This window comes from Fukomys damarensis, unplaced genomic scaffold, assembly GCF_012274545.1.
Source record: "Fukomys damarensis isolate Sample0158 unplaced genomic scaffold, DMR_v1.0_HiC HiC_scaffold_31, whole genome shotgun sequence".
In the NCBI taxonomy this organism is placed as follows: domain Eukaryota; kingdom Metazoa; phylum Chordata; class Mammalia; order Rodentia; family Bathyergidae; genus Fukomys; species Fukomys damarensis.
In genome coordinates, this window is record NW_022900943.1 from 16,996,637 (window position 1) to 17,010,696 (window position 14,060).

Here is a 14,060-nt window from a genome sequence, read left to right on the forward strand (position 1 = left end):
GGTAAACCAATTGGTATTTTGTTAAAATCGAAGAAGTTAGAAACTTGGCAGGTCTTGGTCAGTGGTGACTTTGGCCACATGGCTTAATTGATAGTGGGTGATGATTCATGCTGGAAGGAACCCGGGTCATGTCTGGGTTGCAAATTTGTTCGGCTTCTTGAAGAAACACCCAGCTCCCAAAGCAGTGCAATAAAACTGTTCAGACCTCATAGTGGTACTGAGCAGATGTGAACCTGAGATCGTTGCAGCGCAAAGCTGGGATGTGACGTGTCCAAAAAATTTTGCATTCCCTGTAGAGAAGGAGAGTTGTGATGTTCATCACCTTTGGTAGTCTCCTAAGCAACTTGGATTCTCAATTAAGTTTTCGTAGTTGGTTTTCTAGGAAACAGAGGAGATACTGGACTATTTTCAGTACACTGATCTGTGGTATTCACTCTTTTATCTTTTCAAGTTGCAAAATGTTTGTGCCTATCCAATGTCGACTCTCATAATCTACACAGGAGTGCAGCATGTAACTAAAGATATTATGGCTACCCTTAGGGAACAGATAGCATTATTTCATTGTTTTAAAAAAGCCTAGTTATGAGCCCATAAAAATGTTGATGTTTTATTCTTAAATTCTGGCTGCAAACGGAGCTAGGAGTTTGTGTAATAAATGCTGCCTTAAAGGGCTGAATCCACAAGGTCATCAGAAGAGGTTGCCCCGAGTGATTTGGAATCTGCAACAGCGGGTGTGTTGGGGCCTCAGCCATAGAATGAGTTACATATTGACATGTCTCATACACCGTGGAGCCTCAAGTTATGACTGTCCTGACATACGAACCACTTGAGTTAATTGGGTTAATGGAAGATTCATCTGCCTCTTGTTATCTATAGCGTGTTCCCAGGTAAACATCCAGATCTCAGCTGTACTGACATAAGTACAGCCAGCCCTCAGGAACTGATTAAGTTTGTAAGTCAAGGGTCCTTTGTGTAGTGACAATAGGCATGTCAGCTTAAACATCAACAGTAGCCTCAAAAGTTTGTAAAATCATTGCTGTGAGCAGAATTGTAGGTTTGTTGGGTTTTTTTGTCATTTTGAACACAATTTAGTATGTGATGTTTTTGGATGGTAGTAGGTAATTAGTTCTTTTGCACAATTACATTTGTAACTGTGTTGACTATTTCTCTGACAGCACAAGGTAATTAAGAAAATGGGTTCTGGTAATTTGGTGATCCTAAGAGACTATTCCAGGTGTATGGAGGGCATATACAGTGTCCTTGTCTGCACATAGCCAGGGCTTAGCTCAGTACCTAATCTGTAGGGGCCATTCTAAAAGATTTGTTCAGTTAATGAATCCTAGGTAGCATCATCCTGTTTGCCTAGGCAGCCAGAGTAACTGGTTGCCAGTAAGGGAGCTGGCTCCCTTTTGCTTTTATTGAACCACTCTAAAAGAAACTAAAGGTTTTTTGGGGGGGAATTAGAACAAAATGTGTCTATAAAACGTAGAAAAGCAGAAAACCATTGAGATGGAATCATCATGTCCCTTTCCCCATCAGATATCATCAGACAGGGTTTGGAGTAAAGCATTAGCAGTCAAATTTATGCAGCACGTATAGTATCAACTTAATCATTGCTTGTTCTTCACAAGCAGGATTGTAGGCCAGAGAAGTTTCAAGGATAAGTTGTTTAGAAGAAATATCTAAAGCAGGAGAGAGCCAGGAGAATGAGGAGATACTCAGTAATCCTCAGGGCCTGGCTGAGTTTCCTGTCCTGAGCATTTTGTTGTAGGATTCTGTTGCTACCAGATGATTGTGGGAACGATGGAGAAGGGTGACAAAGTCTCACATTAAATGGGGGTGATCTTAACCTTTAAATGGGTAATTTTTTGCTGTAATAGCTGAATTGCCTACCTGTTATATTTAGAAGACTTTTAAGTGATGAACTTTGACCCTCGGAACATTTCTTATATATGACCCTATCCTTGTTGCCTCTGCTTCTTTTTGATTCCTACATCACCAGATCAAGGAAACTTGAGCATCTGTTAATAGTTTTACTCCAAATCCTCTGCCGTATTAACCACAAAGAAACATAAATAGAATAAAGAGACGCATGGGTAACCTCACGTAGCTTTTAGGCTTACCGTACTGTCCTAATTGGATGAGTGTCCATAAACTGTCCTGACTTGATGGTTTTAGATCATAGATCCATGCTGATTTCCACAACAGGAGTAGTTATTGTTACCTGTATATTCATTTGCTCATGGATCCATTTTGGATGTTTTCTGACTCAGGGCCTGAGGATCATTTTCTCGGATGCGTCACGACTCATCTTCCGGCTCAGTTCCTCCAGTGGAGTGCGGGCCACCATCAGGCTGTATGCAGAGAGCTACGAAAGGGATCCCAGTGGTCATGACCAGGAGCCACAGGTACAAAGCAGCTGGGATCTTGGGCCTATCGTCCCATCACTCTGGGAATACTGAGGAGCTCCAGTGGGCCTTTAGCAAAAATTTGTATTGATAGCTTTGGGTAAAGGCAAGCTTACTGTTTGAGATAGAAAAATTTCCTTCTACTCTCTGTGGCGAGTTCCAACTAGCATTATGAATCTCCAGGTGTTTGAAAAACCTCTAGTTGAACCTCAACCTAATACAGATGTGATTCTGGGTTTCCTCTGAGATTGTTGCAACAGTAACTAAATTAACCACAAGCCTCCCTACTCCCATAGTCATTGAAGCTGCAGACAATATTAATACCACAAAGACCCCATCCTAATGTTAGGCATATTTTGCTATATTGCTGGATGCTCCTGTCTCCTCCATCTTTATTTCATTCTGGGTTTTTCCTGGTCCTCCGTGGTATGATTCTTTTGGCTAAAACATCTGCAACACTTCTCTTTAAAAAAGATACAAAGTAATCTACTCCTCATTGTAGAGTTGTTCAAAATTTCCAGCTATAGCTTGCCCTGGATGGAATGAGACCCCAAAGTTTTCTTTGTAAGTTGTTTGCTTTTCATAGTTTCCTTTTTTGAAGAAGGTGGCACTAATTACATCTGATTATTGCCCCTGACCCTATCACTATCAGCACAGTGGGTGTCTGGAGTAAGATGGTCCCAGTGGAAAAGCAAAGGCCTCAGGGCTGTACTTGGGGGCTCCAGGAGATTGAGTGAGCAGCACACACAGCAGCCATTGGCCCTTCCTGTCACCATCACAGACTTTGCATGCAGGGGATGGGGCCATGGTCTTGAGTGAGTGGATTTCACTCAGCATAGTACCAAATCAGAAGTAGGGGCTTACCCTCTCTCTCCAAATAAACCTCCATCCTGTGTTCCATGTTGGGAAGGGAGAGTAAAGCAAGGTCTGGAAGCCTACGTACAGGGTGAGGAACGATATTTCTGGACTCCCTGGCTCCGACTCACTCTGAGCTGAGGCTCTTTTCATCCACATTCTTTTCCCTATTTGCGGAAGGTAAGTGGTTATGATACTTGCTTGTTTTTATTTGTCTTCCTTCCTGGTCTGAGTCCATACCTTTAGGCATGTTTGAAAACTGTTCGATACACAGACTCTTTCTGTCTCTCGGACTCTCGGATGTGGTCCGTTGGTATTTTCTTAAAGGCTTTCTTTGAAGTAAAAAACCTCCATCTGCCGGCTGTTAGAAGGTTGTGTGGGTGAAGAAGGGATAAATCGTGTTTATTTTAGTTCTCATTGCTGCATCTTTTCCATCTTGTTGGAGTAATGTACCAGTTTGAGAGGTTGGGGAATCCCTTCATTGATACTATTCTTCTGATTGCTAATATTCCCTCTCCCTAATCATAAGTAAGAGTTTTACCAGACCCAGAACCTAGGTGCATCTCAGATATGTAGCACAGGCTCTAAAGAATCTGTGAAAAAAAAAAACCCTCCATTATATATGTATGGGGAGGGAAGAGCATTGAACAATCTTACCTTTGTTAATTACTGCTCAGCTCTTCTTAGGCCCTTCACACTGGAGCATATTGTAGCCCTTTGTAAATGTGTCTTTTCAGGACCACCTGTGCTTCTGCCTTCCAAGTGCTCTGGAAGGAGAAGTCTTTGGTTAATTGTTAACAGGGTTTAAAGATAAGCATACTCTGAAACTGCTGGTGTTATTAGTGATACAGGGCCTAATAGGGAAAGACCAGCTTGTGTTGCTTTCTGAGCTGCAGGTAGAACTTCTAGATTTTCATCTTGTTCTTATTTGTAGCTCTTACCAGGAAGCAAAGAATACTACCATGCATAAGTACACACTTAGACGTTAAAGTAACCTTCTAATCTGCAGATTCCAGCGATGATCTTATTCCAAATCATTATGTAGTTTTTAATGTTTTACCTACCCTAATTAAGTAACGATCTACATTCCCATTATTTTGCAAGGACAGGGTTTCCTTTCGACTGGCTTATCGGAATCTGACCATTCGACTTGGCATGTTCTGTTTCAGACATTTTAAACAGATGTGAACACATGCTTTGAACATTTACACTGGTTGCCTTGTGAAAGTGTTCATAACTTTCCTAGTGATTCAACTAGGAAAATTTGTGTTATAATCAGTATGTGCATGAATCTCTAACCCTACTTGTAGATTTTCCGTTGGTGTCCCTTTTTAGAAGTGGTAGTGCCACTTGTTCCCATTTGCACCATGTAGTTTTTTACCTACATTTTCTAAAGTATTCTGTCCATATTTACCTATGAATTTGTTTCAAGAGGAAGAAGGGCTTGTGGGGAGGACCCTTGGGAAATAAGGTGTTTCTCTTGTCCTCCCTCTGTGTCCTAGCAAGTCAGGAAGGAAGCGTCCAAAGGCCAATTGCTGGAAGATTACATGAGTTTTAAAAATACAAGATTACTTTTATTTTACTGGCAAGCAGTAGGCCTTCAGTGAGCTCTCAAACCAGCTGGTAATAATTTGGAAAAAGGGATGAGCCAGAAAGGTTTAAATTTACAGGTAACCACAACAGTATGATTGTTCCCATTTTCCTTCCCACCAAATTTAGTAGTAGGGCCACTCAATTAATATTTTCGTCACTGTTTTGCTCATCCCTCTGAGCCATGGGTGGAGTAGCTAATGAACAACAGAAGTCCCAGAGTTTTGTTAAGGACTAGGATAATTACAGACTGATGATCAGCTTGGGGCCAATCTACCCTTGGCTTTGGTACTTTTATTGTAAAATAAAATCATATCCCTTACCATCCCACTCCTTGAAAAGCACCTGCCTCTCCCCAGCCTGCCTTGCAACTGAGGAATTTATATGTTTCTGATAAGCTGTACCTAGAAAACTTTAAGGATTAATATTAAGCACCAGAAGGCCCTCTACATTTGACTCATCGGTCAAACCAAAGACCATCTGTCATTTTGTTCTACATGTTCCTAGGACTTTGCAATCCAGAAATAGATTATAGGGCCACTTTCTATGTGGAGAGAACAGACAATTTGTCTAAACCAAAATACTTTGGAGAGTGAAAGGGGGTGGCATTAATACTTACTCTGAGACTCTCCTCAGTCAGCCAGGAGATGCGATTACTCTAGTTACCGTTGACCAGTTGCAGAACTGCACATCTCTTCAGAGATGGGTTTCTGAGAAAGAGGGTGCAGGACAGGAGTTAAAGGGGTGACATCAGGGGTTCCCAGTCAAGACTGCACATCATAGCCCTGTGGAAATACCCAGGCCTACACCCCACTCCCAGAGATTCTACTTTAGTTGTTCTGAGGTGGGATTTGTAGCTTTAAAAAGCTTCCCAAATGATTCTAATTAGACTATGTGTTATCCAACTTTAATTACCTACTGGTCATCTGGGAATTCTGTTGATACGGGATTCTTCTGTAGGTTTGAGGAGAGCCAGTAGTTCTGCGTTTCTAACAAGCTGCCAGGCCCTTATTCTGCGGGTCCAAGAGCAACACTCTGTTCCCAGGGAGGTGGGTGAACTGTGAGGACCAAGCAGCAGGGCGTTGTGTCTTCACTTTTATTAGTACACGTTTATAGAGCATGATGATTACAATCATGGTAGGGATTCAGTACGTGCACGTAACACATTTCAGTTCCCTTCCCCCTTCCCTCCTTCTTCCTTTTATTTTTCAAGCCTGAAAGTTATTTGTTTATCTTATAAGACATTGTACTTGCAAGTGCAAGGACCTAAGTTTAATCCCTGGTACCAAAAAAATAAAAGACATTATAAAGTTATATACAGATTGAAGACCAAACTAATAGGTCAAAGAATGTATAAAACATGTAACAAATTGTACTAAGTCAAGGTACACTTTTAGATACATTGTCTGCCCCGGATTACAATATTTAAAAAAATTCTTTTTCCTATCATCTGTCTTCTTTTAGTACTTTATACTTATGAAATTGTTCACCTAAGAGAACTTATGCGAGGCTTAAGCTTGTGTGTCTGAATTACTTCACTTAACATGATGGTCTCAAGGTGCCTCCATTTTCCTATAGATGACTCAAGTTTATCCTTCTTTATGGCAGAGTAGTATTCCATTGTGTATAAATACCACACTTAAAAAAGTCCATTCATCTGTTGATGGACAAACAGGTTGTTTCCAAGATTTAGCTATTATTAATTGTGCTTCTGTAAACAAGGGTATGCACACATCACTGTGGTATGTCTTTAACTCTTTTGGGAAGATATTTAAAAGGGGAATAGCTGAGTCAAATAGTATTTCTACTTTTAGTTTTTTGAGGAATTTCCCTAGTGATTTCCATAGTGGTTGTATCCGTTTATATGCCCACCAACAATGAAGGGTTCCTTTCTCCTCACAGTCTTGCCAGGATTTGTTATTGGTTGACTTCTTGATGGGAGTCATTCTTTCTGGAGTGAGATGGACTCTTAGTGTTGTATTAATTTACACTCTGCAAATGGCAGAGATGTTGAATATTTTTTCATGTATTAATTGACTATTTGTGTTTCTTCTAAGAAGTATCAGTTCATTTCAGATAGCTGTTTTTTAATTGAGTCTATAAATTTGGGAGATCATTTCTTTTGGTTCTTTATATATTCTAGATAGTACTCCTTTGAGGAGTAGCTGGCAAAAATTCTTTCCCATTCTTTAGGTTATCTTTTCGCTCTCTTAGTGGTTTCCTTTGTTGTGCAGAAGCTTTTCAATTTGTTGTGGTCCCATTTTTTGATTCTTGGTACTCTTTCTTGTACCATCAGGGTTTTGTTCAGAGAGTCTTTACCTGTACCTATGTCTTCAAGAGTTTTGCCTATTTGATCTTCCAGCAGATTGTTTCTGTTCTAATGTTTGGATCTTTGACCCATTTTGATATTAGTTTAGTGCATGATGAGAGATATGGGTCTAGGTCCAACCTTTGGCATGTGGAAAGTCAGTTTTTCTAAAACCACTTGTTAAAGAGTTTATCTTTCCTCCAGTGAGGGGATTTAGCCCCTTTGTCAAAGATAACATAGCTGAGTATGCATGGAGTTGTTTCTGGATCTTCTATTCTGTTCCCTAGATCCACGAGTCTGTTTTTTTGCCAATACCATGCTATTTTTATCACTTAGCCTTGTAGTATAACTTAACTTGAGGTTCAGGATTGTGATGTCCCGTGCCTTTCCCTTGTTGCCTATAATTGCTTTTGCTATTCTAGGTCTCTTCTTGTTCCATATGAATTTTAGAATTGCTTTCTCCAGTTCTGTAAGGAATGTTATTGGAATTTTGAGTGAGATTTCATTAAATCTGTATGTCAGTTCCAGAAGTATGGCCATTTTAACCATATTGCTTCTGATTATCCAGGAGCAGAGGACATATGCCCATTTTCTGATATCTTCTTCAGTCTCCCTTTTGGGGTACTATAATTGTCACTGTAGAGATCTTTTCTTTAAAACTAGGGAGAACAACACCTGTTCTTAGTACCTTTATGCATAGGCCTCTGTCCTCTAGACTTGGATCTCCACTGCCCGTTCGATACTCTACTGATGTGTATCACAGACTCCACACATGCAAAATGGCACTCCTGTTAGTCTCCCCAAACAAAATAAAACAAGAACTAACAAGTACTTTCTTTCAACATCTTCTGTACCTTAGCAAATGCCGGTTCTGCTCTTCCAACTGGTCCAGCCATATAACTGTGTGATTTGTCTTTGACAACGTTCTCCTTCTCATCTCCCACCTCCAACATAAATCCCATCCACATGACTTTCAGAACACATCCAGAATCTGACCCTGTCTCATCGCCTCCACCACCTCAGGCCTGGACTGAAACATTGCTCTGTATTTTGTATTTCTGCAGCAACCTCTTAGCTGTCTCCTTCCCACCACACTTGCCCCTTACCCACCCCACCATTTTTCTGCACAGCAATCAGAGTGATTCTTCTAAAATATGTCAGAAACCCTCACTGCTCTGTTAATATCTTCTAACTTTTCCCACTGCCTCCTTCGCAGAAGAGACAAAACCCTTTCCATGGCCTTGGACACTCTGCTAGACATGACCCCCTTGCCCGCTGACCTCTTTCTATTTCTCTCTCCACGCCATGCTTTGTGCTGTGAGTGTGAGCATGCCAAGAACATTCTGCCTCATGGCGTTTGCAGTAGCTGTCCCCTCTGCCTGGAATGCTTTTCCTTCTGACCGCTGAAAGTCTTTCCCCCTATTTCTCAGCAAGCTAGGGCTTCCCTGACCACCTGTTATACAAGAGCCCTCGCACCCACGTGCTTCTTGTCCCTTGGCCCTGTTTCACTCTTTTCTGTAGCATTCATCCCTGCCTCACATGTATGGTCAATTGTTGATTTAGTTTGTTGTTTGTCTGTATAAGTAGTGTAAGTGTCAGGAGGCTAGGACTTTGTCAATTCTGGCCACCATTATCACCAGTGCACAAAATAGCACCTGATATATGGCAAATGCCTAATGAAATTTTATCAAATTAATGAAATGGTGACTATTAGTTGCTTTGCAAAGTCCCAGACTGATAATATCACACAGAAACCTGAAATATTCCGTACTCAATGTGAGCCTTGGCACTGTCACTGGACTTCCTCCTTTCGTGGAGGGATTGAATAAAATAAATTGTTTTGAAAGTATCTACTATGTACCAGGCTCCCTTCTGGATACTTTGCTGTACAAATCTATTATTTCATTCATAGTCCCGGTGGTAACTTCTAGATTGGAGGGTCAAATAAGTCCTGCAGTAAAACCCACGTTGTCCACGCTAATCCTTAAGGTCTGGAGAAGAGAGGATTTCTTCTTAGCTGTGCCCTAAGGACCAGGAACCTTAGGTCATTGTTATTATTAAGTTTTTTTCTTCTCACAGCAAGCAATTCTGTAAGTCTCTGATTTCGACTGGATGCCCAGCAATTCAATTCAGCCCAGTGGATTCAGTCCATTTCAGGTCAGGTTAATTCTGACACTGTCTGGAGTGCATTCAGACCCCACAGGATGAGAACTCAGCCCACAGACTGTCCCTACTTTGGGGGCCAACTCCACACGAGGCCCTCAGGCTACCCACATCTCTGTGCAGACTCAGGAATTCCCGAGAGACACTCCCCTGCAGGCACAGTGACTCACTAGAATGACTCAGCAGAACGCAGAGAAGGCGTTACTGGCTTATTATAGAGGAGTCACTCAGAAACAGTCATATGGAAGAGACATATGGGGCAAAGCTGGGGGAAAAGTGTGAGGCGCCGTGACCTTCTGGGACACAGCACTCCTTCACCAACCCAAAAGCACCCCAAGCCTCAATGTTTGGTTTTTTTAATGGAGTTTTTATTACATGAATATGATCGGTGAAATCATTGGCCTTGGTTATTGGATTCACTTTCCAGCCCTTTTCCCTGGAAGTCAGGAGGTGTAAGTTCCAGAACTCTTCCTGAGTGGTTCCTTCAGCAGCCAGCCCCAGTGGGAAGCTGTTTAAGCACATACCAAAAATCACTTTATTAGCATGCAGTCAGGTATGGTTGAAATATGAATAACAAACATTCTTATCACTCAGGAAATTCCAAGAGTTTCAGGAGATCTGTGTCGGGATCTGGGAACAAAAATGAAATAGATTTTTTTATTACCCCACACTTAAGATGATGGGCAAATGACATTTTTCTCTTCCTTAAGTTGAAATGGCGATGAATAGGCTTTAAAAGTGTTATTAAAAGAATCATTTATATTGGTTATTTTGTATAGCTAATAAGGGATCTGAAGTGATTGGCCAAAAACTTGGACTTAGACTTAGAAATTGAAATAATATACATGCTATGAAAGAGATGGAGACATAATAGAGTTCAAAAGTGATGTGTGAAAGCTGGGCATGGTGGTACATGCTTGTAATCCTAGCTACTTGGGAGGCTGAGGCAGGAGGATTGCAAATTCAAGGTCAGTCTGGACAAATTAGTAAGACCCTGTTTCAAAATTTTAAAAATGTAAAAGGCTAGGGATGTAGCTCGGTGGTAGAAAATTGTGTAGCACATTTGAGGTCCTTCATTCATTCCCCAGTATGGCCTCAAAAAAAGTGACACATATTTGGAGATTTACATGGTCAATTTTCATGACAATGAAAATGTGCATGTATATGTGTATATATACATCTGCGTGTATGCATGGGAGAGTATGATTTTGGAATCGTACTAGGTAAATATGTATCAAAAACATTCTTTTATTTAAAACAAAAAAACCTGCACATGGCTTTCTTAATAGCCATGCAAGAAAAACCATGAGCAAGTATTTCCTCTCCGTTTCCTCCTTAGAGTTTAGTCTGTATTGCTGAAAGTTTGAACTATAGAGGGAAGGTGGAGCAATGCCCAGAGAGTTAGAAAAGAAACATGTGGAGAAAGACTTGGGCTATAAAGCCTATGGGCAAGTTAAGGAGCTGGCTCGTTCTTCTTGGAAAAGAGGTGTGACCTGGAGATCTTCGGGAATTTAAAAAATAATATGAGGCAGAAAAGGATGACCAGCTGCTCTCCATAGCTAATGAATATGTAATTTGAGGAAATAAACTCAAGCTGCACTGGAATGGATTCAGATGGACGTTAAGATGGATTTTCAATTGTGGATGCTTCTGCCCAGTTAACCAAGCTGGTTTCTGCTTTTCTAATTTCTGACTATGTAGATTTGAGTAATTTTTAAATATTGAAAAAGCTGTAAAGGACCGAGCAAGATAATGTCTCAAAGTATTTTCAGTGTTAAAATTTTGATTTTGTTACTGTATGTTTTTAGAAAGAAGAGAAACAGATTCTCATCAGAGGGGTTAGATTTCCCTCTAGTGGTGTAGAAAAGAACTTGGCCCAGTTGTGTTTCTACAAGTCGCTCAGAGCAGAATTAAATTTGGGAAAAAAGCAAAGATGTACAACTTTTTAACCTATGGAAATTACTTCCTGGAAGAAAACGCTCCGAGCCTGTTGTCCTACTTCTGCTCCCCAGGATATTGAGATCTGGACTCTTTCTGTGCCATCACTGCACTGCTTGCCTTCCAGCTGAGAACGGTTCTGGCGTGATGTGTGAGAAACTCCCCTGGGCAGGGAAGGTGGCGGAAGTTTCCCAGGGGCTGATGAGAGTTCTGACGGCAGTGAGGCTTTTCCTCAGTCAGTCATTGTGACCAGAACTCCCTTCCAGGCCCTGTCTTCCCACGCTACGCACCGTGGGGGACTTGCAGGCAAGTGTGATGCTTCTACAAACTGTCACGTGTGTGGGTCCCACAGACCGACGGTCTCAGATTCCCTTTGATGGCAGTGTACACAGAAGAGACCTTTCCTCCGCATCTTGTAAAAATACCTCGGCATGGCCAACTTGGCCCACAGACCTAGTGGCTAAATCCCAGAACACTGATGAAGAGCTAAAAGCTGTACTCTGATCCAGCCTTTGGGACAAGTTTAGGTTAAGGTTTAGAAACTCTGAGGAGCTGGAGATTTAGCTCAGTGGTTCCGCCGCCTTCCTTGCAAGCTCAAGGTCCCGAGCTCAGTCCCTGGTACCAAAAGAAAAACCTGAGCTTTGACAAAAATTACACTTCCTTTTCTACTTTCAGATATGCGATTCAAATTTTTAAAAATTAGCTTTAAAAATAAATGTAAGGAGGGCCGGGGATTTAGCTCAGCGGTTCAGTGGCCGATCCCTGGTACCAAAAAAAAAAAAGATAAATAAAATTAAAAAATAAATACATGCAAGAAGAGCTGACAGTGTTTTTTATTTATGATGATATTCTGATTTTCTAAAATATTAAATATCAAATTCTTACAAAAAATTTTTTTTAAATCTTGGAGCCTGTGGTTTGCTGTGTCTGGAACTTGCTTAACCAGCTGTTGGTTAACTTGGTGCTGCCGATGCCCACAAATCTCCATCTTGCGGGGTCTTGTTTACTCAGGCTGAAAATGTGGCATGGATGAATTTGCATGGGTCACAGAAGTACAGAAGGTCACTGGTCTTAACTCCTCTTGCCACATGAATGGGTCTGACGAGCTGTGCCCAGCAAAATCTGGCTTTCCCCTTACGCTTTTTTGTTCCAGCCCAGATGCACAGCACAACCAAGTTTCTGTGCCTTGAGTCTCACGGACTAGTGGTAATTCAGGCTTTCTTTGAAGCAGTGCCCTGCTTGGGTGGACAGCAAAGCATTTGCTTTACTTATAAGCAAGAGTGGATCTTAGCAAACAAATACGGACGGTAAACCTGGATGCTGGCTGTGACCTTCAGAAGAAAGCCCTGAGCTAGCATGTGCAGTCAGCCAGCCTCTGGGGCTCCTCACCACAGTGCTGCTTCATTCGTGTGGGGGACAGGGATCCGGGCTGAGGTGAGGAATGTGGCAGTCTTAGCTCCTCTGTCTACTGTTGGTTGAAGTCTGATGCCCCTGCCCTAGACTAAAGACTCCATTTACGATGTTAGGTGAGGGAGTTCCCATCTTTTCCTTTGCCTCACTGGAATGCTGGGAGATACGACAAACTCCAGGAGAAATGCATTTCCATACCAGACTGCTTAGGCCTTGGGCAGGAGGAAAAGCAATTAAAAAGCTTATGAAATGCTAGTATTATATTCCTTTCTGGATCTCATTTCTGAGCATTTTTGTTGGTAGAAGTCATCATGGGACATTCTGGTTGATTGGGGCTGTAACTGCTGTACTTTGTGATTCAGAGATGAAAGGTAGATGAGGCCGTGAGAGTGAGTGGCTCAAAATGTAGATTTTAATGTTATTCGTGTAAGGTGAGGCCAACAGAAAGGGAGATGGCTGTCGCTGAAAAGGGAGTTTGTGGCTGACAGTTCCTCAGAGAAAGAGGCCTGATGTGCTGTACCAGACCACAGAAGAAGCCCCAGGGTCAGCCAAGAGGCAGAGGGGTCAAGAGCAAAGCCAAAGCCTTAGTTGTGGCTTCTTTGGGAGAGGTGCAGCACGGCAAGGTAGGCAGATTTAGGATGGGCTGCTTTGAATAATTTCGGTAAACTATGGAGCATAGGGATAGTCCCTGATTGCCTGGAACCTGGCCTTGAGGCAGTTAGGACAGGAATACAGAAACCCAGTCCATGTTTGACTTGCATAAAAATGCCCTTCCAGGTGGGTTGTTTGTTATTTTGAGGATGATCTAACCCTAGAAGAGGCATCCCTTCACAGTGTCAGTGCATAAGAAGAAGCAGGCGTAGTTACCACAGAGAGGGAACAAGATAAAACCACTGTCAGTTTTTCAGGTTGCTAAAATTGGGCGGAGCACCACAGTACGATACTGCTTTTTCACATACCATCAAGGGTGGATCAGTGCCCTCTGTCCGAAGCCTGTGCTTTGGTGTCACATATCTTGGTGTTGTGCCTTAGTTCTGCCATTTCCCAGTTCTGTGATCTTGGGCAACTTAATTTTTCTAACTTCAATGACTCCATCAGTCAAGTGGAAGTAGAAATACTTTTTGTTTTATAGGATTGTTGTAATGATTAAATCGTATTGTTCACAGAAAGAGTTTTGCCCAGCATCTGGCTCCGTAATACTCAATAAATGTTAGTTGTCATTAACATCATTATTCCTGATGTGCTCTGATTTTTACTGATAACATTGTAGACCAGTTTCTGCTCACATGAGGATAGAAAATGCTCAGACTAACAACCAGTTTTCTAATAGAATTCACCTGTCTTTTCCTCTCCTATTAACGTCTCAGGGACACCCCCCCCCCCCCCCC

General features: G+C 41.8%; 1 protein-coding gene across 2 annotated transcripts in view; it reads left to right on the forward strand.

The window, feature by feature from the left end:
- Pgm5 (phosphoglucomutase 5) overlaps positions 1 to 14,060 on the forward strand; it is a 174,610-nt gene that overhangs the window by 137,520 nt on the left and 23,030 nt on the right. For both annotated transcript variants that reach the window (XM_010605863.3, XM_010605865.3), the window contains exon 10: positions 2,274 to 2,408. In XM_010605863.3, the coding sequence (XP_010604165.1) occupies positions 2,274 to 2,408 (135 nt within the window). The remainder of the gene's footprint in view (positions 1 to 2,273; positions 2,409 to 14,060) is intronic.